The sequence below is a fragment of the Rhea americana genome, unplaced genomic scaffold (assembly GCF_003343005.1).
Source record: "Rhea americana isolate MKP2758 unplaced genomic scaffold, rheAme1 scaffold_308, whole genome shotgun sequence".
In the NCBI taxonomy this organism is placed as follows: Eukaryota; Metazoa; Chordata; class Aves; order Rheiformes; family Rheidae; genus Rhea; species Rhea americana.
Window position 1 is genome coordinate 209,988 of NW_028186433.1, and position 25,639 is coordinate 235,626.

The window sequence follows — 25,639 nt, forward strand, 5'->3', positions numbered from 1 at the left end:
AGGAATTCATGTCAAGAGATTCTATGAAGATGGTGCTACCCGTGAATCCGTATTACAGGCTTCCAGCTAAGCGGGCTGCAAGGATGAGCCAAAGAGCAGCCGCTAGCGCAGGACAGAAGACGGACCCCGCACACCCAGAGGCTGCGTCCTTACTCCTCCCTCCAGCTCGGCTGTGCGCAGTCACTGCACGGTGCCACGGTGCTTCCTTCCAAGCCCCGCGTGATTCATCCCTCTCCTTAAGGATGAATTCCAATGCTAAACCAAATGACCTGGTTATAAGCCTGCTTTTAAAAGTAGTTTATTTGGATTTTCCACATCCTTTAATGAATTGCAAATATATTAACAGAAAAGACTTTTTTTTCTAAGACTGTACAATTTTTGAAATAAAAAGTCAGAAAAAGCAAAAAAAAAAAAGACAACATTGTTTCAATGCAAATAGTACACACCACACCCACACTTCGCATTTTTCCATATTTTTGTTGTAATAAAATGACAGTTCCCTAATTCTTTTCAGCAAACACACTTGCTCTAACCTGGCTGTCAGAGTGCCTTTATGCTTGCCCTTCTTCTCCTCACCCCTCTTCAAAGAGAGCAAAATTTTATTAATATTGATTTGGGGTATCTGTTTCAAAGGTAAAATAGCAGCATGGTCTAAGTATTACTTGAAATTACTGGAAAAAATCTTAAGGTACAATTTTTGAGTATTAAATCTTCAGGGTAACATGAGTATCCTTCTAAAATCCCATCTGAATAAAGAGCTCTTTCCAGGCTATTAGAAAAATTATGCCACAATGGTTCACAACTTTCAAAGAACAAAATAAAAGGGAAAAAACCCCACCTAGTTTCCTAGATCTCTGGTCCCCAGTTAAACAAGCAGTGTTTGTTTTGAAAAGAGTCATGAGAGTAGCATCTGCTCTTTTTAAAACTGAAAAGAAAAAAAGGGGGGGCAATTTTGGGGACTAGAAGTGCTCAGTGTTATCTCTACATACAATGACAAACCCCCGCTGGCTCCAAATGAGAGTTTTCTAGCTCCCAGGTAGATGGAAAAGACCCCCCCCCCTTTTTTTTTTCTTATAAAACCTAAGTGTTGGGAACAAAAAGGCAGCCAATTAACACGTTAATTAGTGGCATTCACGGTAAATGCTGCCTCTAGACCTTAGGTGCTTCTTAGTAACTCATCCTTGAGGAGACCTTACTGGGAGGAACGCAGGTGGAAGCTGGATGCATATGCTGAGGCTGGATGGGAAAATAAGGTAACTACAAATACGGGTAACTCACAAGCACTATGTATGGACTTCGTTACAGATGCAGTTGAGCTCTCGGGAAACAGGAACCCTGGCAGTCTCTTCAGGGAGGACTCAAGAAAAAGAATCACCCCAGCCCATCCATCACCACAACAAGCCTTGCAAGATTCAGTACACTCGGGTCAGCTGAAACACTCCATGATTTTCCAGGCAATTCATCCACCTTCCAGACACAGGCTGATCTGAAGCATATGGCAGAGGCACAAAGTTCCTTTATATATTATCATTCCTCGGATTTTTAGATTTTTCACACTATTAGGAGAGTTTAAGCCTATTTTTCACTGCTTATCCTCCTGCTTCAAAGAAAAAAAGAAAGATTCTTGCACAGCACTTGTGGATTATTTTTCATGAGAAAGAGGTGTCCACGCAGTTCACAGCCAGAGAGGTGGTGTGACAGAAGACACAGACAAGGACACAATTAAAAAAAAAAAAAAAAGTCCTAAAGGTAACTAGAGGACCCCCTAAAAAACAATATACATAAAAAAATTAAGACTGATCACAACAAATATGTTGCTATGAAATTTATATCATTCCCAATTTATTATGCATAAATTGCTCTTTAAAACTGCTTATATCATACACTTTCTTTATCATCACTGCATAAAGGGCACCAGTCATTGCTGCAGAATGCTACAGAGAGATCATGTTGGACTCCTTAACACCGTGTAGCTTTCTTCTCACAGAAACCGCTTCTGTGGAGAGGAAAAGGGTATAAAATTCCTGGAGTGAGAATGTACTCTGAGAATCTTAAAAGAACAGCTAAGAAAGAGGAGAGGGAAAAAAAAAAAAAAAAAGGAGCACAAGAGAGAAGGGTAATTGCACATGTTTGCATCCTGCTCAGACCACGCTTTACAAAACAGTTTTAAAAAGGATACTATCTTAGAGAAAATATTTGATGAATTTGACTGTAAGGTTCTGATTGTATTAAGGCTTCCATGGTCTTCCAAGTTTGTTTAACTAGAAACACGCAATCATTGTGGATTAAAGATTTGATGTTTCCACATTACCGTTCTATCTACATTTTTCCTCTTGATTTTCCCTTTAACTTTTATTCTTAGAATGAGAACAAATCAAGGGGTATACGAAAAACAAAGCAACATGTTGCTGACTTTTGTTTGAAGTACAAAGTAAACACTGACATTTTAGAAACTAGATGAATAAATTAATTCTTGGTTAGAACATGGAAAGCATTCTGTGAAAGCTGTGATTCTGCAATGCGATTCTCCCGCTACGTTTACACTCCTGCAAGTTTGCCCTCTAAGTAGGGACACTGGATATTTCATATAGTCTGACACACTCCCAGTGCTGAGCATGTGCATTATATTTGTTCACTTGAAGACACTGCAGCTTTAAGGTCATTTACATTCCCTGGCATTTAAGTTACACTACAATACGCAAAAGTCTTTAACAGCCTGCATTTGTCAACACTGTCCTTGAACTCAGAAATGAAGTTGAGCACTCTGCTTACCAAGAAAGAACCAAACTAAGACATATTTCTTGAAAAAGAACAAGACACTGCTTCATTAGCACTATCCCCACATCTACTGGCTCCATTACAGCAAACCACAAGTCTTTCTTCCATGATATTCTTCCAGCAAAGGGGAGTCCAAAAATAGCATTTCCTCCTCAGTCATTTTCATAAGTGTGTAAGAGCCAACTGGTCAGACTCAGTAGCAGCTGAATATTGCTCTGCCATTAATTCTGCGTACAGTTTCAGTCTGAGTGGTGTACTCATGGTGTCAGTGGAGAATAACACTGGCTCAGTGCTGGCTCAGTGATGTGAAGACCCAGGATGCAAAGGAAAGGGAGAACACAACAGTACCAAGTCACACCCTCAAGCCCAGATACTGGCTTCTGGAGGTTAAAATTCATCACTTTCAACTGCATGGAGCTGTGTGTCATCTGCATCTGTCATGCTGCTCTCTTGGGATTCGTCTGTGCCAACTTGTAAGAAAAAAACATAACAAAAGAGTCAAACAGTGCTGGACAGCTTTGTTACAAAACTTCTTACACAACTCCTGCATAATAAGAATATTGTTTTATTTCAGTTCTGCTTATCAGACATATTAAAGTTTGTTTTGTTTTGTTTCCCCCCCTCCTGCTCCTTTTACTGCTCAGTGACTTAGGTCTTGTTCAGAGGCTCAAGTACTCTGTCTCCATCTTCTGGACAGAACCATGCTCATCCCCAGCAACCCACAGCATTCTAGATTAGTCCAACCAAATAGTGGGGAGAGAAAGTCTGATACTTTGGGTAATGCAATGCAGGCTCTATTTTCTAGTATTAAAAAGCACACCATAAACAGAACCAATAAAGTCAACATGATACACAGCAGCAAAATGTTTTCTTCAGGTGAAGATTTAACATTCTAGAAGTTAGTATACTTCTGCTAATTCTCTCCTCCCAAAGAAGAAAATGAAGTTTTTTTTTCCCCCCAGAAGCTTATTAAATTGCTTATTAGTGTTTATTTTCTATCACTATCTCTTTCTAGTTGGCTTCAAAGAGGTCAATATACACGTTTACCCAGGCTTCCAAAACTTAAACACGAAAAGTCAGAAAAAGAGGAGAAATCTTTGCTATTCCTTTTGTAGATTATTCCCAAGGAGTATATTTGGGAGTGTTTATTTACTCTTGTTTCAAATGAAGTTGCTTCTGTGACTTTCTTTGAAAGCTACTTTTGATGTTTAGCAGACCACTGAGTATTTTTGGCCAACGCTGTTTAACTTCTGACAAAGACTCTAAAACCAATTTAATTTTACACGATTCGGTTTACTTGAATGATTTGATGCTTTTGTGGTAGAGTATTTGGGGCTCTACGAACATTTTAGTCTCATAAAAAGCTATTAACCAACCATGTTTTGTGTGATTAACCACGGTTTGTGCAAATTTACAGTATTCATTAATAAATTTCTGTCCCATCCCTTAAAGACTGAGTCCCTGCAGATGTAACATTTACAGATGCTAAAGAAATCTCACAATCCATTTCATGCTTCCTGCAAGAGGATCTAACTTCTGAATACAGAACCTCTGGAGATCTTACTTGCTGAGCAGGCAGGTTGGTAGTACACATGAGCACTAGCTGACACGTAAGAGGAAACATCTCCTTGAATGACCAGGAGGTGAAAATACCAACCTGATTCGTACGGATAACATTCACTGATCTGCTCTTCTTGAGTTATTGGTTCCTCATCATCTGGAAGGTAACGTTTATCAATGGCCTCTTTGATCTGGTTGTTGGCTCCTTTGGGATCTAAGTCCATTGCCCATGAGAAATTCATTAGGGCCAAATGAGTTTGACCTAGTTTTTTATAAACCTAAAATAAAAGCATAAAATGCTATACTTGTATGAAGTTGCTACTTGAAAGTTCAGGCAACAAACATACCAAGCCACAATTGGTTAGGTAGCCTTAGATTAGGCCTACATTTCTGCAAAGGGGAACAAGGGGCTTATGATCACAATTAAGTTTCCAAGAATTTACCTACCTTTCCTATTAAAAAGTAAACAAGAGACTCTTTGGGAACAATCTGTTTCAGTTCTTCAAGTTCTTGTAAAGCAGACTGAAAAGGAAGAAAAAAAGTTAGCAAATATAAGCTAGCAGCCTGCAACTAGCTATGGCATCCTTAAACTATGATTTACTGATAATGTGACAAACAAAAGACCTGACATTTCCATACAGTATACTCCCATTAAGAGCAACCATACAATTTCATAACAAGTATCTAAACTTCCTTTTACAGTAGTTTCTTTTTTTAAAGACTAATAGCCTATTTTAACCCATTTTTTTATTGAAACAGAGCAAGTACACTTGGCTTTGGTCTCCTACAAAAACATTAAAGACATCCGACACACAAAATGCCGCTCCTCTCCCACAAGACAGCGTACAGTAAGGTGTAAGACGCAAGAAGTTGACAATGTGTTTACAGCGACCACTGTGCTTCTGAAAAGGTAAGAATACTGATTAGTTTTGCCTGGACATGCTGCTGTCAAGCCTATGCTTTTGATAGGTTCTGGTTCTGGATACTTAGCTGTGGACTTTTATAAGTAGTTTCCATATATATTCTTTTAGGCTTTAAATGCCTAAAAGATTTAGTGAAACCTGTCATCACCCCAGCCCATCTCTGGCAAGAGCATGGGCAGTGTCAGTATTACAGAATGGAAGTTAAACAGACACTGAGGACTGTTGCAAAGACTCAAGTATAAGAAATAAGAGTCAGATTTCAGTAAGTTTTATTTTGTCTTTTAAGGAAGGAATTAGGTATGATAAAGAACAAATTTTCTTTTCTTGCTCTTTTATTTAATCTTTTGTCTATCTTCTACTTTTCATTTTTAGAAACAATCTACAAATAGATACTTCATTAAGTCCTCAGCCTTACTACAGCTTGTATTTAATTGGTTTAGTTATGAATTTTCAAAACAAGTCCTAAATAAAGTTTCTCCTTTACATGTATATGCACTTTTTTGAAGCAAGTTTTCAAAAGCCACACTGTGGCTTGCATTCTGTGGCCAAGACAAACAGGGTAGAGGACAAGAGTCACTGGGAAGAGACTGTGAGAAAGATCTCCATTTTTTCTAAACAGGATACAAGTCAAGGACTGTTCAAAAGTTGTTCACCTTTCCCTTATTTACAAGATAATACAGCCTTTGAAATAGCAGGTTTTTATTGGTGTAATTGCTTAATAGGGCAGTTCACTGAGCCAGTTTTAGTAATCTGGTATATCACATGTTCCATAGCCATACCTCAGTGACAGCTGTAACAATTTTCCACTCTTTCTTTTTCTAGGGTCAGTCAGATTAAAACAAAATAAAGTCACCTGAGACAACTGCCCCCTGACAATCAAAAAAATTTAACGTTGTTTCTTCCATGAAGAAGGTACTTGTCAGAGCAAATGCTTTACATAATCTCTTTACAAGAGGTAGATGTCCTGGGCTCTTCCGCTCACGCTGCAAGCCCTGACAGTACCAACACTAACGCATTAGTGTTTAGCTACCAATGCATCCTCATTCAGTTACAGCATTTTAAAGATGAATTAGAGCTGTCCATGTACCAAAAACTTACCTTGTATTTTTCATTTGCAAATAATACAGAAGCTCTATGGAATTTGCATAGTGGGTTCTTAGGGTCAATGTTAATAGCTTTGTTTAGAGTATCCAAAGCCTTTTCAGATTTTTTCAGTGCATGCTGAACCTATTAGAGAGAGGACAATCTTAAAAGAGAAAATAACAATTGATCTGCCAGACAACTACAAATTCATTTGGCTACATTTACTGATAATCTGTTCCTTTGAAAGCAGTATTTCTCTAATTCCAGAACAAGCCTTAAGAAAGTAAGTTTTCTTACAAAGAAGAGAGTTTGCCCCTTGCCTGCTTCCTTTCTGCCCCCTCAACACTCTCCATCCAACGGATGACAGAAATCCGTTAATTCCTGGTCAAAAGTTAACTCAACTACCCCTGTAGAATCTGACATGCTTTGCTGCCATGCAACAGGCAAATGAATGCCAGCAGGTAGCTATCCACCACACTTGCAACCTTACGTCACTATCATTAACATTTGAGAACTGCACCACAACTTCATAAGCCAGCACTCCCTAGAGCGTTGCTACTGTTATCCTAAGTCCTGCAGGGGCAGATGGATAAATGACCAACTTTTCAGACAGCTGCATAAGTTCAATTGAACTGACGCTGGTTGAAGTAACTGTCACTACAACTTGATGGTTTACAACTTCATTGGCAACTAAAAGTAATTTAGGGGAAGAGGGTGTTTCTCTTCCTATACATTAATCCTGTGGTTATTCATTCATACTGGAGAATCTTAAGCGCTATTGGTACTTTGAATTTGTAATTAGAAAAAAAAAAGAAAGTTCACAATATGACTTTTCCCTTGCAAACACAAAGTACAGAAGCAGATTAAAACATAACAAGCATAGAATTAAGCACAATCTACTTACTACTCCAATGTGACACAATAAGACTGAGCTCTGAGGATTGATATCAAGTGCTTTCTGGAAATGCATTTCTGCTAGACTGAATTTTTCCTGTTTGTAATAAATCATACCCAACCCATACCTGCAAGCACAAAAACAATTCTGTTAAATAAAACTGCTTCTAATCATCAACTAGCCTTTGTCAGTAAACATGACCTGACAAATGTTCTACAGACTCACCACTCAGTCAAGGGTATGAACTTTCTCTTATGAGAGAAAGCTATAACTAAAGTTATTTTTTGTTCAATTGCATAGTTTGAAGAACTAATATCTGATACATAGATAGAGTGGCTAAACAGCTACAAACAAAAGTAAAAGGCACATATAAACCTCTCAAAGTTTAAGTGATTTACACTAGCAGGTCCAACTTTTACAGCTTTTTCTGACAAAAAAAATATCTAAAGCAGTACGATAAACATTATATCCTGAGGTATGAAAGAATACTTCTCTCTCATCTCACCATCTGGGAGGGAAAATTAAAGAACTAGATGCACTAAGAGTTCTACATAAAAGAACAAAATTGCTGGAATAATGCAGCCACGAAGATCTGAGGAAAATCAGAAAAGCTCCACTTCCACCCCCCCACTGTGGCAGTAAGTGATTCATAAATATCAGGCCCACATCTTCTGCAGGAAGAACTATGCTCTCTTCTTAGACAGAGGAGTGCTAGGGAAATGCCAGCAGTGGCAGCATCAGTAAGATATTTCTCCAGAAGAACTTCTGCATCACATGCAATGGAAGGGGGATGAGGCAAAAAACTTACCATGCATTATAGTGTCTAGGGTTGACTCTGATTGCATTTCTAAAACAAGCTAATGCTTTGTCTAGTTCTTCTGTTAACACAAATTCATGCCCCAACAGGGTGTATGCATAAGCATAGTTTGGATCAACTTGAATGGCTCTCTGGAAGAACTTGATTGCAATGTCATGCTCTCGTTGCAAGCTGAAACAGTTTCCTGCAGCACACCATGCCTAGTAAAAACAGCAAAGTCACTACACAGTCCCTTTTTACAAGCTAACGGTGCCAGAGTTTGAGCTGATCTTCCCTATATGGATTTACATAAGACTACATATCTGCTGTTGCTAGGATAAAACACCAACTATTTAAGCAGAGCACGAGAGACAGACACCTTTCTCCTAGATTAAAAAAAAATAAGGATAAAAATGTAGTTAGATCTTGCTCCTGTGAGGCAGGTAAGGCTGCACACACCTTATAACTAGATAAACTGAAACAGAGGTAAAGAATCCAAGGGCACCCCCACAAGCTCACACCAATTAAATACTTTAAACACAAGAAATAAACATCTTAAACCCTAGGAAAAATGAAGGGGTGGGGGCAGTACATTCTCCTTCACTCTCCAGCTACCTCCATTTGACAAGTTTGAAATTTGCAGCGTGACAATTACAGCAGCAACCTCCTCTCCCACCCGCTCAGCAACCAACATAAAGATCGTAAGGACATCGCAGCCTGTGGTCCCTCGCATTCCCAAATTGCCAGCATCATTGTCAGTCCCCACAACTGTTCTCCACTGCTCACATTAGCATCTGCATTCTTGTCTCCACACTATCTTGCTGCACATTACAGACCAGCTGCTTCAAAGGTTTGCTTCTTTTTGCTAGTAGACGAGCTAATAAGAAGAGAACAGGATTCTCTTCCAACAACAAACCCCACTAGAACCTAGCTTCCTCAACTAGGTTAAAGCAAACATTTATAAAGAGACATATCTTTATTACTCATACTGCAGCACTCATTAAAAGACGCCTGACTTCGTATATCATTTCTTTGTACTGCCACACACCCTTTCGTTCAATGGCCTTTTTGAACACAATATTGCACGTTTTTATGTCAAAGAAATTTAGGCTATGTTTTGAGCGCCAGTGAATTAACTAAAGCAATTAAGAAGTGGTACAGGATTCCTTATCATGAGACGCCAGCAGTAGCAGAACAGGAAACGATCTGCAGTTCTCAAATCAATTAGGTAACACCCCATGCAATAGGAGTGACTGACTGATCCTTGGCCTCCCTGGATGAATAGTGCCAATGCAAATTTAAATAACCATTAACATAAGAGGTTTCAACCTGTGCCAAGTAGCTTCTAAGAGGCCATTTCAGACCTCACCAGTACAACAAGCAATCCTGCCACCTCCCTCTCCAGTTTTACCGTGCAGTTCTCATGTGAGAACACTCTTGAACTAGATTGGAATTGAGTTTTGTTCTGAATCATTGATCTTGCCACATACAGTTACTCTCTTCCCATTCAACGTAACAGCATTTTATACCTCTGGTGAGTTTTTGTCCATGTCTGTCAAATCCTTTGATAGAACTGAAAGGGCAACATCCTTCTGCAGATGCCACAGCGTGGTGGAATAGATCTCCATGCCTTCTACTCTGTAGTTTTCAATCCTCCTTACTTCTGAGAATATCCTTTCAGCCTAAGAACAGAAAATCAGGGTTTAAAAAAAAAAAAAAAAATCAACTCAAAGTAGAACACATAGGTCAACACTGGAAGCACCATACATCCAAACTGAGCATTCTCTTTGCTTTGTAAATAAGTATACTAGGTAGAACTACTGTGGTCCTGTGGTATTTTCTTGAACTTCTTGTGGTATTTGGTATGAACTTCCTCTTCAAATGAAGGAGTGACTACCCCACATCTAGCTATGGCAGGCAGAAATCCAGCCAGCTTTCCCAACTGGTAGGCTCAGATTACACCGTCTTTATTGCAGTGCACAAGCAAGGCAGAAAAAGCTATCAGCAAAAAATAAGAAAAACATTTAGCCTATCTATGTGTACAGGCCAATTATGTTTATTAGCCATTCTAACAGACTTCAAGTATTGTATTCACATCGAGTGCTAAACCCCTCCAACACTGTAGCACATGTTAAGTAGAGAAAAAAGACATGAGAATCACAGTAGTGAACACTGACAGTGCAGAGATGAGAACAGGGGTATACACACATGACAGTGCACGGAATAGGGCTTCAGAAGTACTTCTGATAGAGAAATCTATTTCACGAACTTGAGTTCCTTGTACAGGTTACAACACTCAAAGCAGCAAAGAAAGATGACTAGCTTTAGGAAGTTATTTGGGTCTGTAGCCTGTTTTCAAAAGAAACTACACACAAAAAAAGCTAAATAAGGTAAGTGATGCTCCATTTCTGATCAGATTTTGTGCGCAACTTAAACACTCCTGAAACCTATCATATTTATCTCCTGTTCATAGCAAGTAAAGAAATGTTTTAGAAACTTCTAAGGAAACCTGTCTGTAGAGAATGAGCACATCAGTCATCAGGACAACAGTAGTAAGAGTTAAACTGCTAGATACCCTTAGCTGTTCAACTTTTGTTTGTGAACCACACAGACATCACCTCAGCTGTGCCAAAGCACTCATTTCTGAGGCTACAAAGGAAACTAGGTCATTGAAGTGATCTGCGTTAACCGAAAACAGTGGAAAGGAGTTAGGTTTTTTGTTTTAGAACCCAAATTGTTTCAGTGACTTAATTTATGACATTGCAGTACAAACAGTTGCTTCAGCACAGCTGTGTGTGAAGAGGGAGAGCCAAGGGGGACAGCCCTGTGATTGCATGCAAGAGGAAACAAACATTAAAAAGACCTAACACGTAAGATAGCCTCTTCAGGAAAGCAGAATGACTACTGATCCAGGTTCGAGATCTTAAATCCATTCCAGGCATAACTTTACTATTCAAACCAAATGCTTATGCAGCTATCTGTGAAAGCCACAAAAGCTCACAGTTGAGAAAGCCCACAGATTTTGTAAAAAGTTAAGCAAAATAAAATTGAAAAAAGTATAGAAACAAACAAACTACATATTGTTCCTACCTGCATATATTCTGCAAGTTCAAAGTAAGCTCTCCCAATTTGGCACAGTACCCAACCAGTGTTGTAGTGGTGAGATGGTAAATGGCTTAAAATATTTATCGCTTCTTTACAGTTGTATGAACACAAGGCTAAATAACCTTTCCCCATGTCACGAAGAAGGCTCATCAAACCTTCTAGGAAAAAAAAAAGGCAGTAAGTAAAAATGGAAAAAGTATGCTGAGACTTGAAACTGCTAATCCCAGCAGCTGTTCATTGCTGCTCTTGAATTCTCTTACAAGAAACATTCAACGGGCTCCTAAGAACAGTTTATATACTCCTAATTTAGGCATAATGTTCTGAACATCAGCCCTTGTAATGGAAATTGCATACTGACTTTAAGCCATCAACAAAACACTCAAACAGGGAAACTCCAAAGTTCAGAGCAAGTAGCATTTTACATCTACAGCAATGATTCAAACATTTTGTTAGGTCTGAACAGAGTTTCCACACGTCTGGTATCCATGGAGATATCTTCTTGCTGCCTGGAAACTTTATCGAGTCAAAAGAAAGAAACTGGCAGTTTGTCTAGGATTTTCTGACAACCTAGATAAAGACTGTTTTTAGATAAATGGGATATAGGAAGGGAGAAAAAGACTATATAAACTCAATTTAGAGAGAGTAAGACTCAATTACATATAGCTCCTTTGACTTAGTTTCCAAGGATCTTGCCTAACAATATTTTAATATTAATCACTAAGAAGGACCACAGCCTGCAAGATATATCTGGTTACAAGTAGTAACTTCTTATTACTTCCTCCCCTGTTCACTGTAAGTGAACTGGAAGATACTTAATTCACCAAGCTTCATAATTCTACAGAGGTGGTAGCTATGGGCTAACCAGAACAACAAAAAAGTAAGACTGGAGCAAACCAACATTTTTTTCATTAAATCTCAAAAATGTAGGTTTACATTTTTAGATTACGTAGCTTGCTTGACTCTACCACCTTTTGATAACATTCAAACAGACCTGCTGCTGCTTTCTGTAGCGTAAAAGCTTGAATCTGTGGAGTGACAGTAGAAATTTTCCCTTCTGAAATGATGGAAGACTCCAGTTTGGTAATTTCCAGACTGTCATTTATGTTTGGTTGAGTTATTCCTCCTTTATTTGTTTTACTTTTTGTTTTTCTGTTTGGAATCTTAGGTGGAAACTTCATTTTTAATTTTTTGCTATTTTCCTGAAAGCAAGAAGAATAAGTTACATACGTAAGAACTTTAAATTCTGATTACTAAACTTGCAAATGAATTGTGAAGTAACGTATGTATGTTTGCAGCTTTAACAAAAGTGCCCAACCACTTTAAACATAAGCATATAGATGCCTAGTAACTAAAAAGAACAGCTAAACCTTTAGTGTAAAGTGGCAAATGTTCACATCTCCTATGTATGGTCCATGAGTACTGCGTTTTGGTATTCTTTTCCATTTGAGTAACAGAACTGAAATCAGTAAGTTGTTTTTGGAGAAAAGTCTGCCCCAAGTGATTTTTTTCAATAAATATACCTGGAAAACACAGTCCCTTTATCAAATGGGTTGACAGCTAGCAGAACCACTGCATTTGTCATCCTAGCACATATTTTTTGTTTAAGACACTTTTCTTCCTACTCTTTTAGTTGAGCACTCCTGAGAGCTGAAAAACAACATACCATGATGTCATGATATGTTATAATACAGGTATTTCATAATCTCTGCTCATTATAGAGCCAGTTCTTAAGCTCTAGAATTGCTACGCATACAGAGAAGTTATTAGTTAGTACAGTGGCATGGGTAAGAAAAAACCCACAAGTTCGCAAAATGCACAAAGTTTGTTACCTTTGTTGTAGAGCTATCACTAGTAAATAGGCGAGAGCTTCTCCGAGGCAGTGCATTTGGGGGAGCAGCAATTGTTGGGCTCAATACCTGAGGTGTTGTACTGAAAATAAGTGGCATATTAAAACTAAATTTCTCAGTTCCACCTTCAATAAAAATAGCTTTTACACTTGTTTTAAACAAAAATGCTCAAGCACTACAGTGCAGGTATTCCCATCTCAACAAGATGGGAAAAAATCTGCTGCATTAAGAATATGAGTAGAATTTTCTTTGAGTTCCTTTACCATTTACCAATGAAATGGTTTAACTGCAAAGGAGATTTAAAAATAAACCAACAACTGTGCACAAGGTTCCACCTTATCCATAGAGGTTTTTACTACAAANAAAAAAAAAAAAAAAAAAAAAAAAAAAAAAAAAAAAAAAACCAGCAACTCCCCAAAAATCTCCAAATCACCCTCACACACATCCACACTCCTTCCTAATCTGAAAAGGAATGCTGTAGAAACATTCAAAAAAAGGATAAAAAAAGCCAAATTATTCAAAAAGAAAATGCAACAGGTAGTATACTAAGATAAGTATTTTTTTCCTACCTTGTCTGTGGGCCAGAGCTCTGCGTTTGTGCAACAAGGACTGGAGTGACTTCCCGGCTATTTCCGCTTTGTGAGAAGACAGATTTTGTTCCAGCTTGGCTTATCCTGGTGACAGCCTGTATAACACAAAGTTTCTACAGGTTTGTTATTACATCCCTAAGAAGTCTCAGTCTGTTATAATCTCTTAACCAAATCTCTTCTGCCTATCAAACACTACACAAAGAAGAAATAGAGATTATTTCAATACAAGATTTTTTTTTTCCAGAATCATCCATCAAAAGTATTTCTCATTCTGCTTGTACAATACCCGTAACACCAAATTTATGAAAACTTCATGCTCATTATTTGGAAGGTAAAAAATCTCTCCATCTAGTGGTAAGAAGAAACTATATATTAAGTGTTTCTGCAAGAATAAAAGGAATTAGAAGATACTGGATTTAAAATTCCTTCTCTACTGGGAGAAAGTTGTACAAAGGAACAACCAGGGAAAAAGCATTTTTGAATTACTGTGTTACAACCATATCCAGAAGCTATTCACCATTAACACCTCACAAAAGTCCTTACAGTACAACTTCCGAAGCAGTCGCTGCCCTGAAGATTTCATGATAATTTCAACTGCTCGGTTAGCATAACTGTTCACAGTATAAATCAGTATTTCACAAGTCAAGTCACTACTGCATGAACCTTTGAAGAAGTACAGAAATAACCTTCATTAGGAAGGGATCTGCATAATGCAGCATATTAAAGAGAACAGAGACCTACAGCCAAGTTAACACAGGACAGCAAATTCTGCATGTCAGTTGACCAGTAAGCATCCATAAGGGCTTTTTCTTTTTGGCCTACAAATGCAAGAAAGCACTGCTTAGATTAATTGTGCTTTCTTTAGAAGTTACAAGCCACATTGTTCGTGAAATTTTTTTTGGTCACAGGCTACAAGCATGTGATTTAGCACCGCAACATTGTCTTACGTTCTATCTTCTGTGAGTAAAAATGCACATTTTGATGTCTACCCTGGCTCCCCTTTCGTGTAGAAACTTAGAGTTGTGATAACTTGACTGGGAATCCAAGTCCTACTGAACAAATTTGGATAAAAATTCAGAGTCTGGTGCATAGACCTCCTATAAAGGATTCAAAGGACAGGTTTTTTTCTTCATTTTAAAGAAAGCTTAAAACACCTTCTCTTGCTTCCACCAGGCACCATAACATTCAGCTTATGACGTCCATTTGGAAGAGTTCCCCGAGACACGAGAAACCCACAAGTGAGATGCATGACAACACAAGCAATACTAGTTTATGGATTATTTGACTGTCCTGCCCTTCTCTGTCAATTTATTTGGTACCGGAGGACATTTTAGGCAGCCAGCAAGCATGCCTGCCCACTCAGATAGGAAACCTTCAGATCCATCCTAACGTTTCATTCATTTATGTAAAGGTTTCCTAGGAAACTGCCCCCCGTAAGTCATGCACGTTCTAGCCACAGCTACACTAAACCTTCTCTAACTTGGTAATTTGAAGAGCAGAAACAAAACTGGCCAAGTAATTATTTACATTGGAGCACGGTGCAGAATTCTAAGCTATTTATTACAATGTGTTTAATAGTTTGCTTATGCAGCCATCTGGATACGGCTAGGTAGAACATATACGCGTGGATTAGTAAAATTTACCCTAGGTACTCTTGTGCCGTACCTGGCAAAGCAACAGAAAAGCAGCAAGTATAACTTCATCTCTTGAAGTTCTTCATCTATCATGTGGCACACAGGTAAGACTAAAAAAATCTGACTAGACTATGCAGCAAAAGCAAGTGAGTACTACACTGGAAAGTTACGCTTTGCCATTTCATTTACAATTTTACACAGATTCTCAATAATTAATACACTGTCTGAAACATGCTATCCTTACAGCACGACAGCCAAAGCGTTACCTCAGAGAGCCTTTCTATCTGTGCACAATCAATCACAAGCCAGCACTTTTCAAGGATGTTGAGCAAAAATGGTTAGTCCTGAGCAACCAAATGTTGGGAGCTGGATCAGCCACACAATGCATGCTGCACTGTGCTAAAACAGTCCTCCAGAAGCCCCAACACAGCAAAGGCAAAAAAGTCCATAAAGAAAAAAAAAGTAAAGGTGCTAGTAATGAGATGCCTGAAGACAGGATAGCTTAATGGCTTGTGCAACAAGATTCCAGAGTTCCCAGGCACAGGCTTGAGAAGACTCCCTCCCTTCCAAAAGAGTTGATGTTATCTGCCTGACAGCTTTTATTCTGGTAAAGGTTGAATTCCTCAAAAAGTAGAACTTTAATACTATTATTCGTGTTGAGCTTTTAAAAGTCAGCTGCCTATAGAACACTAGCATCCCTTTGTGCAACTTCTGAAGTTACTAAAAATATATGGAAATATCCTCAGGTTTTTTTGTTTTTGCAAGGAACAAATGGTTTTTCAACTGTCATCAACATTCCACCTCTCATTATCACTATGACAACTATGGCAGTTGCTTACAAAGTAAAAAAAGTAGTTTTTTTTTTTTTAGTTTCTTCTAAACAAGGTTTAGCCAACTGAAACAGCACCATTGTATCAGTCAGCTCTCATGGATGACCAGTAATATTTTGATTACACTGGTCCACAAATCAGAATTTAAGAACTACATGCAAGAAGTTGAGTTTCCGCTCACTCTTGCTTCTAATATTGTTTAGAGTCATTCTTGAGAATATTAAAATAAAAAAAGAAAAGCCAGCTTCAAGTTCTGACTGCCTTCAGACTCCACCCTGCACACACAATAGTTGTGAAGGCTTTGTAATTTAAAGAGTCGTAACTGCTAGTCCATTCTCTCTGATTGCAGATGGATAGAACTTATAGCACTTGCCTCAGGTTGCCTCTTACGCCTGCTTAGCGACTCCAATCAGGCAATCTGCACGCACCCGTGCACTGGAGAGGACAAAAAGTAGCTATGACTCCTCACTCTCAAATGCCACAGGAAAGTGGGAAGAATTAACATGTCTTCTGACTTCAAGAAGGACAAACACCCTGCTCTAAACCCCACAATTAAAATGCAAGATTGCAATGTTTGTGGGGGGACATGCACGCTCTCATGCACCTCCTCCAAGAGGCAATGGATTAGGGAGAACGCAATTTAGTACTAAACATCCACAATAGGCCAGCTGTACATAGAGAGACCAGGAAGGCCCAATCTCTTAGCAGAATATTTTACTTGGGGCTTATCTTTATGAGCAAGAGAAGCTTATTGCTTACCTTTATGAAACTTGATTACAAAAACCAATCTCCCTCTTTTTTTCTATCCAAAGAAAGTGACATGATAAACTGAAAATACTTAGAAGGTTGGTATCTTTGCTTGAGACGGAGTGGATTTTTTTTAAAAAAAAATACTGCCTTATTTAGTTCATAAGACTTCTTATTAAAAAGGAACTCAACCTTGCTAACCTGTATTTGTAAGCGGGTAAACACTACCTTATTTTGCTGCATTACATAATTGTTAGTAAGAACAGAAATTTTATTCTCCATAGTATACATACATAAATTGCCACTGAATTAACCAAGAGCATTTCCATGACTAAAAGAGGCTGTAACCAGTTGCTCATGGAGCCAAGTTGTATTTCAAAAATAAGTTTGTAATTAATGGACAAATTGGGTTCTCCTTGCTGTCAGCACAATCCAGCTCACACTCAAGGTTTGTTTATTTATATTACGGGCTTTTCCTTTAAATTATATAGCAATACAGAAATCAGGCAAAACAATAATTGCAATGCAAAATACCTTCTTTGAAGGTGCTCCTGTAGATGGCACATCAATCACAGAAGAAGAGTTTGTGTAGTTTTGCAAATACGATCCATCACCAGGGCTTGGAGTTTCTAGTGGCAAGATTCCAAAGCTTTATAAAATAAAGTTGAAATGTCAGAGTATTAGACTATGAGAATTGGACCAATTCTGTGGTTAAAGTAGAGACCCAGGCAATGAGCTATATTTCAGAACTAGCCCACTGACTGATGTTAACCCTCTAATATCTTACTTTTCATTTATTTTCCTGTACAAAAAAAGATGCTTTGGTAGAAAATATTCTTATTCCTAAAATTTTAAAGATACAAAACATTCTTAGCCTGTCTGCATAATAACTAATACAAGAACAGCCCAAATAAGTTATGGTTTGTACCAGTGCAGTTTCTTTAAATAAGACACTATATAGGAAAGAATATATTTAACTGTTCTTTTCAGAAGACAGCTATTCTTCCAGAAAAGCTCTTAGAGCAGTTTTCCACATTAAACAGTTTATTTCAGAAGAGAAACCTCATTCCTTCAAAGACTTTTCTAGTGTGAATGCTGCAACAAGCAACATCCTCAATCAGTTCCTCTCTTCTAATCACAGAATACCAATGGCTTCTTTAAGAAATAGAGTAGAGAGCAGTCACTGAAGTTATCTAAATTTTACTTCAGCAGCATTACTTACAATACATTATCAATATGGCTTGTGCCGTACAGCCGCACATTGTATTTGGAAATGCATCTCTCCTGTTTCATATCACAAACAATATCAACAGTAGAGTTAATTACAAAGAAGGTCCATCTCAAGGCCTTACCTTGGAGTTAGGGGGCTCAAAGCTGCAGGTCCCCCGAGCAAACTCCGCCCAGTTTTTGGTTTATTTTGAGCCTGTTTAGACAATATGGCAGTTCCTGATCCAAGAGGGACAGCATCTGGTGAAATTACAGCTGAGTCAATGTAAGACATGGAGGAATCCGTGTTCAGGGAAGAATATTTTGAATTGGAGGATTCTAAGTTGAGTCTGTTCAACTCCTGAAAATGGAAGACAGCTGTAAGATATTCTTGCAGTGTAGTTTCTAATTAGTATTATTCATTTAAACTGTGAAGACTGCTTTAAATCTCCCAAAATTTTAGCAAAACTTACAATTGTGTCTTGTGGCGTTTCCATAAGAACAGTCTCAGACTGTCTGTGGGATATGTTGTGATTAGATACCACTGTTGTGCAAGTGTTAGGCAGGCAGCTGCTGAAGTTTTGTAAAGATGTTAATTTAAATGTTTGGTCAGGGTCTGGTTTTTCACCTGTAAGATTGGAAGGAGATTTAACTAGAGTTATTCCTGAGTCTACATGCTGAAGACGAGACTTGAAATGAGGAGGACAGTAAATAAAATATTTTAAAACGAGTGTGTTTTCTTTTCATTATTTTTAAACTCCCTTACACTAAATCAGTAATGTTCTTCCACTGCTAACTGGGCAATCAGTTTTATTAGTAACACTTGCTTTTTAAAGTTATTCTCAGAAGCAGTCTGTGGTTCCTAAGGATCTACTAACTGTAGGTTAGAAAACAAGTGGTACTGTTAAATACAAAAATGTAAAACTGTTTCGGTAATGCTTATTTACACAGTGAAAATTGAAGAAAGTCAGACAGCTCTAACGACAAGCAAACTATTTATAATCCATTATGGCTCCCCGAAACAATACCACGGGCATTTTTCTTACAAGTTCTTGACATAAGTAAAAATAAACCTTCCCATGAGGAGATAGTAAAACAGAAAACTTGACATACACAGGAACATAGAACACCTTCACTAGGGAAGCAGTTCTGCAGACTTACCAATTTCACATAGCGATTCAAAAGGGGACCAGAGGAAAGGATTCAAACTAAGGCTCTTTTGGTAACATTCTGATCCTTTGGCAAGCCGGTCCGTCTTGCTGCAAAAATAATGCAACAGTTAAGGGAAACATAAGAACAGCACTTTTGTTCAAGATAGCTTTCCAGTAGAGCTAAAAACAAAAACACATTCAGAACCACAACAACATTCCTAACTTTTTAAGCCTCAGAAACACAGCAATATAGAGCTGTTTAAGTTATCTGAAGTACGTAGAGGCAGATGAAAGTCATTTAGATTTACAGTCCCCCTAAAATTACCGTACCTAAATGCTAGTGTATACTACAAAAAGAAAAAAAAAATCCAATAAATCCTCTATTGCTATACAAATTAATCTCTGTTCACATTTACGAAAACTTTTCTCGTCTCTAAGCAACAGCAAAACACTTCACATACGTAAAGTTTTTCTGACAGGCATTAGTAAACTCCTGAAAAAAAACTTTAATTTGAAGAACAGAGCTATTAATCTTTAGAACAGATACAGGAAATTGAAATGGTAACACTGAGGAATAGACCTTAAGAGTTTCACTTAAAGAATGCAGAACAAGCCCCAAATTATTAAAAGTTACTTTTGGGTTGCATGCTTAGCCTGGAAAAGAAGTCTTTATATTTTCAAGCACTCAAAAGCTCTGAAAAACAAACTATGCTTGCGTTCCATGTTACTCAGCTTCCATAATAATCTACCTGCATCTATTATACTCTGAAGTTGTTCAAGTTTTGTAACCCAGAGAAAGCTGAACCTAGTGGTGACTAAAAGTTTCTTAGCTAAGGTTTGCTTTAGTGAAATCAAAGTGCATGCTTTAAACAGACAAAAGAAAAGCAACTTTACCAATAGACATGTCCCAGTAAGGAGAGTGTAAAGCATGCAGAGTCTCCAAACTCCGTAACAATATCATCATGGCTTTTCTGTTTATTCAACACTCCACCAGACAAGATCTGCTCTCCTTCTGCGAGCCTTTTTAAAAAACAAGAGGTTTAAAGGGGTTACAAGGCTCACAGTATTGGTAGTCCAGTGTTTTCACCCTGCTGCAAACAAAAACAGAAATGCATTGTCAGTGTTGAAGTTTCAAATAGTGTCCAAACTAGCTCCTAAAAAAGTGAGTTTTAGTGATTGTTTCTTTCAGTAACATGGATGGATGCAACAATCTGAGACTGAAGATCTCTGCTGGGCTGTGGGAGTAACCAATCACACTACTCTAAAAACAGAAACACGTAATGTAAGATGATTTTTGCAAGAGAAATCCTCTAGCCCCTTCATTTTTGAAGGGCTACTAGTAACAAGCTAAGGCCACAATTAGGAAATCAAGTCAAATCAGGTGACAAATGCATCCTGCAAGGTTCCATGCACTCAGTTCTTCAGATCCAGTACTTGGATATGGCACAAACTTTATATTTTAATGCCTTGGTTTTTACAAGAGAAGAGCTCAAAAAGGAGAAGAGAGGCTTTGCTTATATCTACTCTACCTGCAGCGAGCAACGCTGCTCACTTGGGATGCGTCACACTATCAAGCTTGAAAATTATTTTAACAGCCTTTTTTGAGGGGAAGGTAGAAAATTTTCTGGCATTTCAAACAGCAACCTGCATGAACAAATCATCTCCTTTTCTCCCCTCCATGTGAAGTTACACTGGTATGTAGATGCTTCTGTCAGTATAGACCATTCCCATGAGAAGAATAAGGTACATGAGCACATTTATACAGATGTAACTAAATTAATGCCAGTGGCAGTTAAATTTAACAACTTCTAAAGAAAATATATGTATATTTAAATCTCACACTTCTAAATGAAATCTGTTCAGAAGCTATACACACACCAGACTTTGTAAGCAGGAGAAAGAGAATGACCAGTTTCAAACTTATTCCACAGGGACTTTTCCAAATAGAGCATTAACATGATTTCCATCTCAAAAGAAAAAGCTGCAGAGAAACCTGTATCCTAGTAACTCCAAAAGTGTTAAAATACCATCAAAAGAAACCCAATAAGTCAAGATATCCCCAATATTCCAAAGATGTCAAAGGACTTTTTTTTTTTTTTTGGGGGGGGGGGGGTAGGATTTAAAGATTTTCCTGCTACCTCTCAAAGATGACCTGCATTTTGATTACATGTTGTGGGTAGGATCACAAATACTGCAAAACAAATCACATCATACTGCATCAAACTCCACCTATTTCCTATTCTTAAGGAGTTAATTTTTTTGTTGCTGAAAGAAGGCAACTTCTTAACAACAAGCTCTTTGATAGAGAAAGATTTACAATTCTGGGAAGAACCTCACGGTATTTCAAATTTTTTGAATATTTTTTTTTTAATTTAAATCCCTTGCACCCTCATCCACTTCTGCATCTCAGCCATACATTGTGTCCACATTTCAGCTTTAAAAAGCTTGAAGAGTCTACATAGACATGAAATACTCTCATTACCAAACTCTCACAGTATTAGGGTCTGTAGTTTGAACAATGTAATTTAGATGTACTTGCTGTTAGACTCCAGAGAACAAGCAAGATCCCTTGACACTGCTATGTCCCTCTTACAGTTGATTTTGATGGTGAAAACAGCATATATCTTTGGGTGTGGACTCACGGTTTTTCTGTATGTCATTTTTAACTCCATTAGTAAGTAACAGGCAAAGAGAAGGAAGTTTAATGTTTTATGGCTACTGGCCTGTTAAATTCACACTAGAAACACTTGATGAAATAAGTCAAGATAACAATTAGGAGGAAAAAAAAAAAAGTATCAGATACACAAAATCAAAACAAACACTTCTCAGATTGGTCTCATTCACTCTTCTCAGCATCAACTTTTCTCCCCCTACAGAGTTTGATAACTCCTTTGTAAGTTATTCAATACCTTTTAGAGGTTTCTGCAATATGGGCTAATGTTCATTAGGTCCATATCTGAAAGCAAAATGAAGTACTTATAATAATCCTTAGATTTGAAGGACTAATGAATTACTAGTTTATGCAACATGACAGCTTCCAAGAGAAGCACAAACAAACAAAAAGCATTTGCAACACTGGTACATAACATAAAGGGTTTACTTACTTGCTGAGGTCAACACAACATTTTGCAAGCAGGTATTTACACTGTGGAGTAGTACAGCTATGTCCCTTTAAAAGCCTATATGCTTTATATGCCTTTCCTGAGCGGTAGTAACATGTTGCCAATAAAAACAGTGCTTCTTCTGAATGTACTAAAAAACAACAAAAAGGAGAAAAACAATCATTTTTTTTAAAAAGCATTTTGATACAAGCAATCTAGGGGTAACAGACAGCTAACTATAAGATGCAAAAACCCAAGTACCTGAGTTTAGGATTGAAATGTATTTCCTCCAGCATAGGGTAAATTTCAACATGCCATTTTCTTGTATAGTCAGACCAACTTTTAACATCTACTGTTGCAAGAGAACTTTGATCATTTAGATTGGGTAGTCAAAAGATGCGACTTGCCAACTTGTTGTTAAAATAACAGCAAGTCAAGCAAAGTGAAGCTGTTATTCCCGTTACAACAGAGTACTTTAACAACTTGTTAGCCACAGCAAGACTTGGCTCAGAATATTACCACAAAACATTTCCTAGTAACACTTTGCATTGGCTTGAGCAGTGCAGAAACACTGGCACAGCACTGTCCGTCAGTAAGCAACAGAATTTTTAAGCAGAGAGGATCAATTTCAGCCAAAGTAGCTTAATTAACAACTTTAATCCCAATTTCAAATGGCCTTCCATTTCTACTTTACTTCTGTTATTTTTCCTGAAAAATCTTGACTCTACATTTTTAAGTGACTTATTAAAGCAAATTTTATGATTTTAATGACTACTAAAGCAGATCAATTTCTAGTCACCTCTACCTCTAACATTAAATCTAGTCCTTTTGCTGTCTACCCCATTCATTTCTTTGGGCACATGGCTTAATATTACCATTCAGATGCTTTATTTATGTAAGGAAGTGGTGATAAGGACAAGTTCTCCTGGAAATCCTCTCCAAGCTTAGCCCTGACAGGTTTCTAAATTCTGAATGAAGCAGTCATCTTCAGGAAGAATAATCTCTACCTAAACTGAAAGCTAGAGTAATCAAGAGGGAAGCATTTCTCTTTGACAAAACCCGAAAGTACTTAGGTTTGATCGAGTCTATTTCAACATTTCTTCCATGGCAGTAAGAGGATGTTCCACTGCAGTACCTGACATATTCAAAGAACTTGACTTGGCCTCCTATTTAAGACTAAGATCAGACTTGCTGATCTTATTTGTGATTACAGCATAAGTGACAGACAGCAGCTAACCACTGAAGCAACTTTAAAACCTTACTGCACAACTGGAACCTGGAAATTAAAATGCCAGAGAACCATACTGATATGTTAATTCTACTGTTAAGCTAGGGATTGTGTGAAATACTGTCATGTCTTTTGGTGATTACATACAGCTATGGTGTTTTACCCTATTCCCTACTTCCTAAAAGTTATTCTCAAACTACTGACATGCAATAAGCTATTTTACTTCAAAGAAAGGCTGCCTATGAAGGCAAGCAATTTACAACTTCAAAATGAACATTAATGTATGCTTTTCAGAATGCACTAGCACGCAGATGGAATTATTAAAAACACCATATAATTATGATGCTTCTTCATCTAGCTATGTAGGACTCCTCAGAAAAATCTCTATATGAAATATGTTGTACAAAAGTCATTCAGGTAGCTTGCTCAAGTCTTTTGCTATATTGAAAGCTAACTAAATTTTGCATTTAAATAAAAGAAAAAATTTAAATCAATCAAAAATAAGAGTTGGTTTGTTAAATCAAATTTTTTTTAATCTACAAACACACTTCACAGTAACACACTTCAAGAATCCTTGAAAAACTATGAAGCCACATGTTCCCACAAAGACACTAAATGCAGGTGGACAAAAAAAAATTCTTTTCAGGGGAAAATTTTCATGGCCATTATAGAATCACTGTATTCAGGTTCAGTAGCTTCTGCTCTGCAGTACAATTACTTATTTTAACCAGAGATCGTATGTTTTGTTAGTAATTAATTACATAAACCAAGCAATTGCACTTTGGTGGATAGCAGTGCTGAGAAAACACAAAAAAAGCTTAAGTATTCTGGTGGAGTATTACACTCCAAAGATAACATTAGTATAATCAGGCCATGTACTTTCTCCTGGCTTTGGTAAAAAGGGGATTCTCTTTGTTTCTACAGCCTTGGTAATTTCCTTCTAGCATTTTCCTGTATCTCACAACGCACTGTATTCACCGTAAAGACGTCATCCCTAAAAACTACTTCCTTTATATACACCTTGATGGCAACCCTAAGACTCCCATAATATTCTACACGTTTGAGCACCAGATGGAAGATCCCACATTTCTTGGGTGATCTTGCCAAGGCAAGAGGAAGAAAGTCCTTACTTCTCAAAAGTTAAATGTGTGCTTCCAGTGTTAAGTAGTATATTATGGCCACATCAGGCCACATATTGTTGAAAGTGAAATATTTAGTTGTATAAGACTTAGAGTATGAAACAGATGAAATACTTCAGTGTTGTAAGCTCAAATTTTGTTTAGCATGTTTAGACCATGAAAAAAATTAAAATGCGTATTTTTCAACTTAAGGTATTATTTTCCATGTTAGTGATTAGGGGATAATATCTTTCAAAATAGAAAGGAAAAAAAGAAAAGCTGAGTATCAGTATCATGTAGAAAGGAGTAGGGAAAAAAAAAAAAAAAGCTTATCTGAAGCCATAGAGAAAGAGATAAGAAAAAAAACTAGAACACAAGAAAATAGTCTTTGAAAGACCAGGGAAAAGTAGAGATTTCTGTTAGTGCTGCCTGCTTACTACCCAAGACACATCATAGATCTGGCAGCATTACAATGAAGTAACAATTAACAAGAATAGAATTGGAGGCATCTATTCCATCTTACGTTCTCACTCTAACTACCTCAATTCTACTTCATACATATGTCTCATCACAAGACTTTCATTCAGGTATCACACCAATCAACATATGATAACAGGATTACTGGTGAAGCTAGCTTACAATACCAAGAAAGTTTATACAAGTTGTGTACTACATCTATCCTCAAGTCCCCCTGGGGAAAAAAAAAAGTAATCTTAAGGTAACCTAAAAAACACCCCCCAAAACCCCACAACTCCCCCACATCTGACACCATAACAGACCACTGTGAACATCACACTTAAGCACTTGACTCCAAGCCTAATTTTTCTTTTCCTGCAAAAGGTGGTTTTATTGTAAAAACAAAAACATTTAGATTGAAAAATTAAGTCTAACATCAGAGACTTAAAATCCTAAATCAAAATTGAAAAACATCAACCTCACTTTTGCAAAGTACACACCTTCTGCATATAGTCTTTCTGCAAGGAACACTGCATCGCGGTAAGCATAGTGGTTAAGCGCTTGCCATATAGCAGCCTGTAAGACAAGAAA

The 25,639-nt window shown here is 37.5% G+C and overlaps 1 protein-coding gene across 1 annotated transcript; it reads right to left on the bottom strand.

The window, feature by feature from the left end:
* Window positions 1–282: 282 nt before the first annotated feature.
* On the bottom strand, window positions 283–25,639 carry CDC27 (cell division cycle 27; the record flags this gene model as incomplete). Its single annotated transcript, XM_085309930.1, has 18 exons — window positions 283–3,248; window positions 4,436–4,616; window positions 4,786–4,860; window positions 6,360–6,488; window positions 7,249–7,366; window positions 8,048–8,256; window positions 9,565–9,717; window positions 11,126–11,298; window positions 12,132–12,339; window positions 12,970–13,069; window positions 13,557–13,672; window positions 17,323–17,437; window positions 18,141–18,355; window positions 18,468–18,622; window positions 19,156–19,253; window positions 20,040–20,165; window positions 22,250–22,397; window positions 25,549–25,639. Coding segments are annotated over 18 exons (2,493 nt in total), but the record flags the coding sequence as incomplete, so codon positions are not given.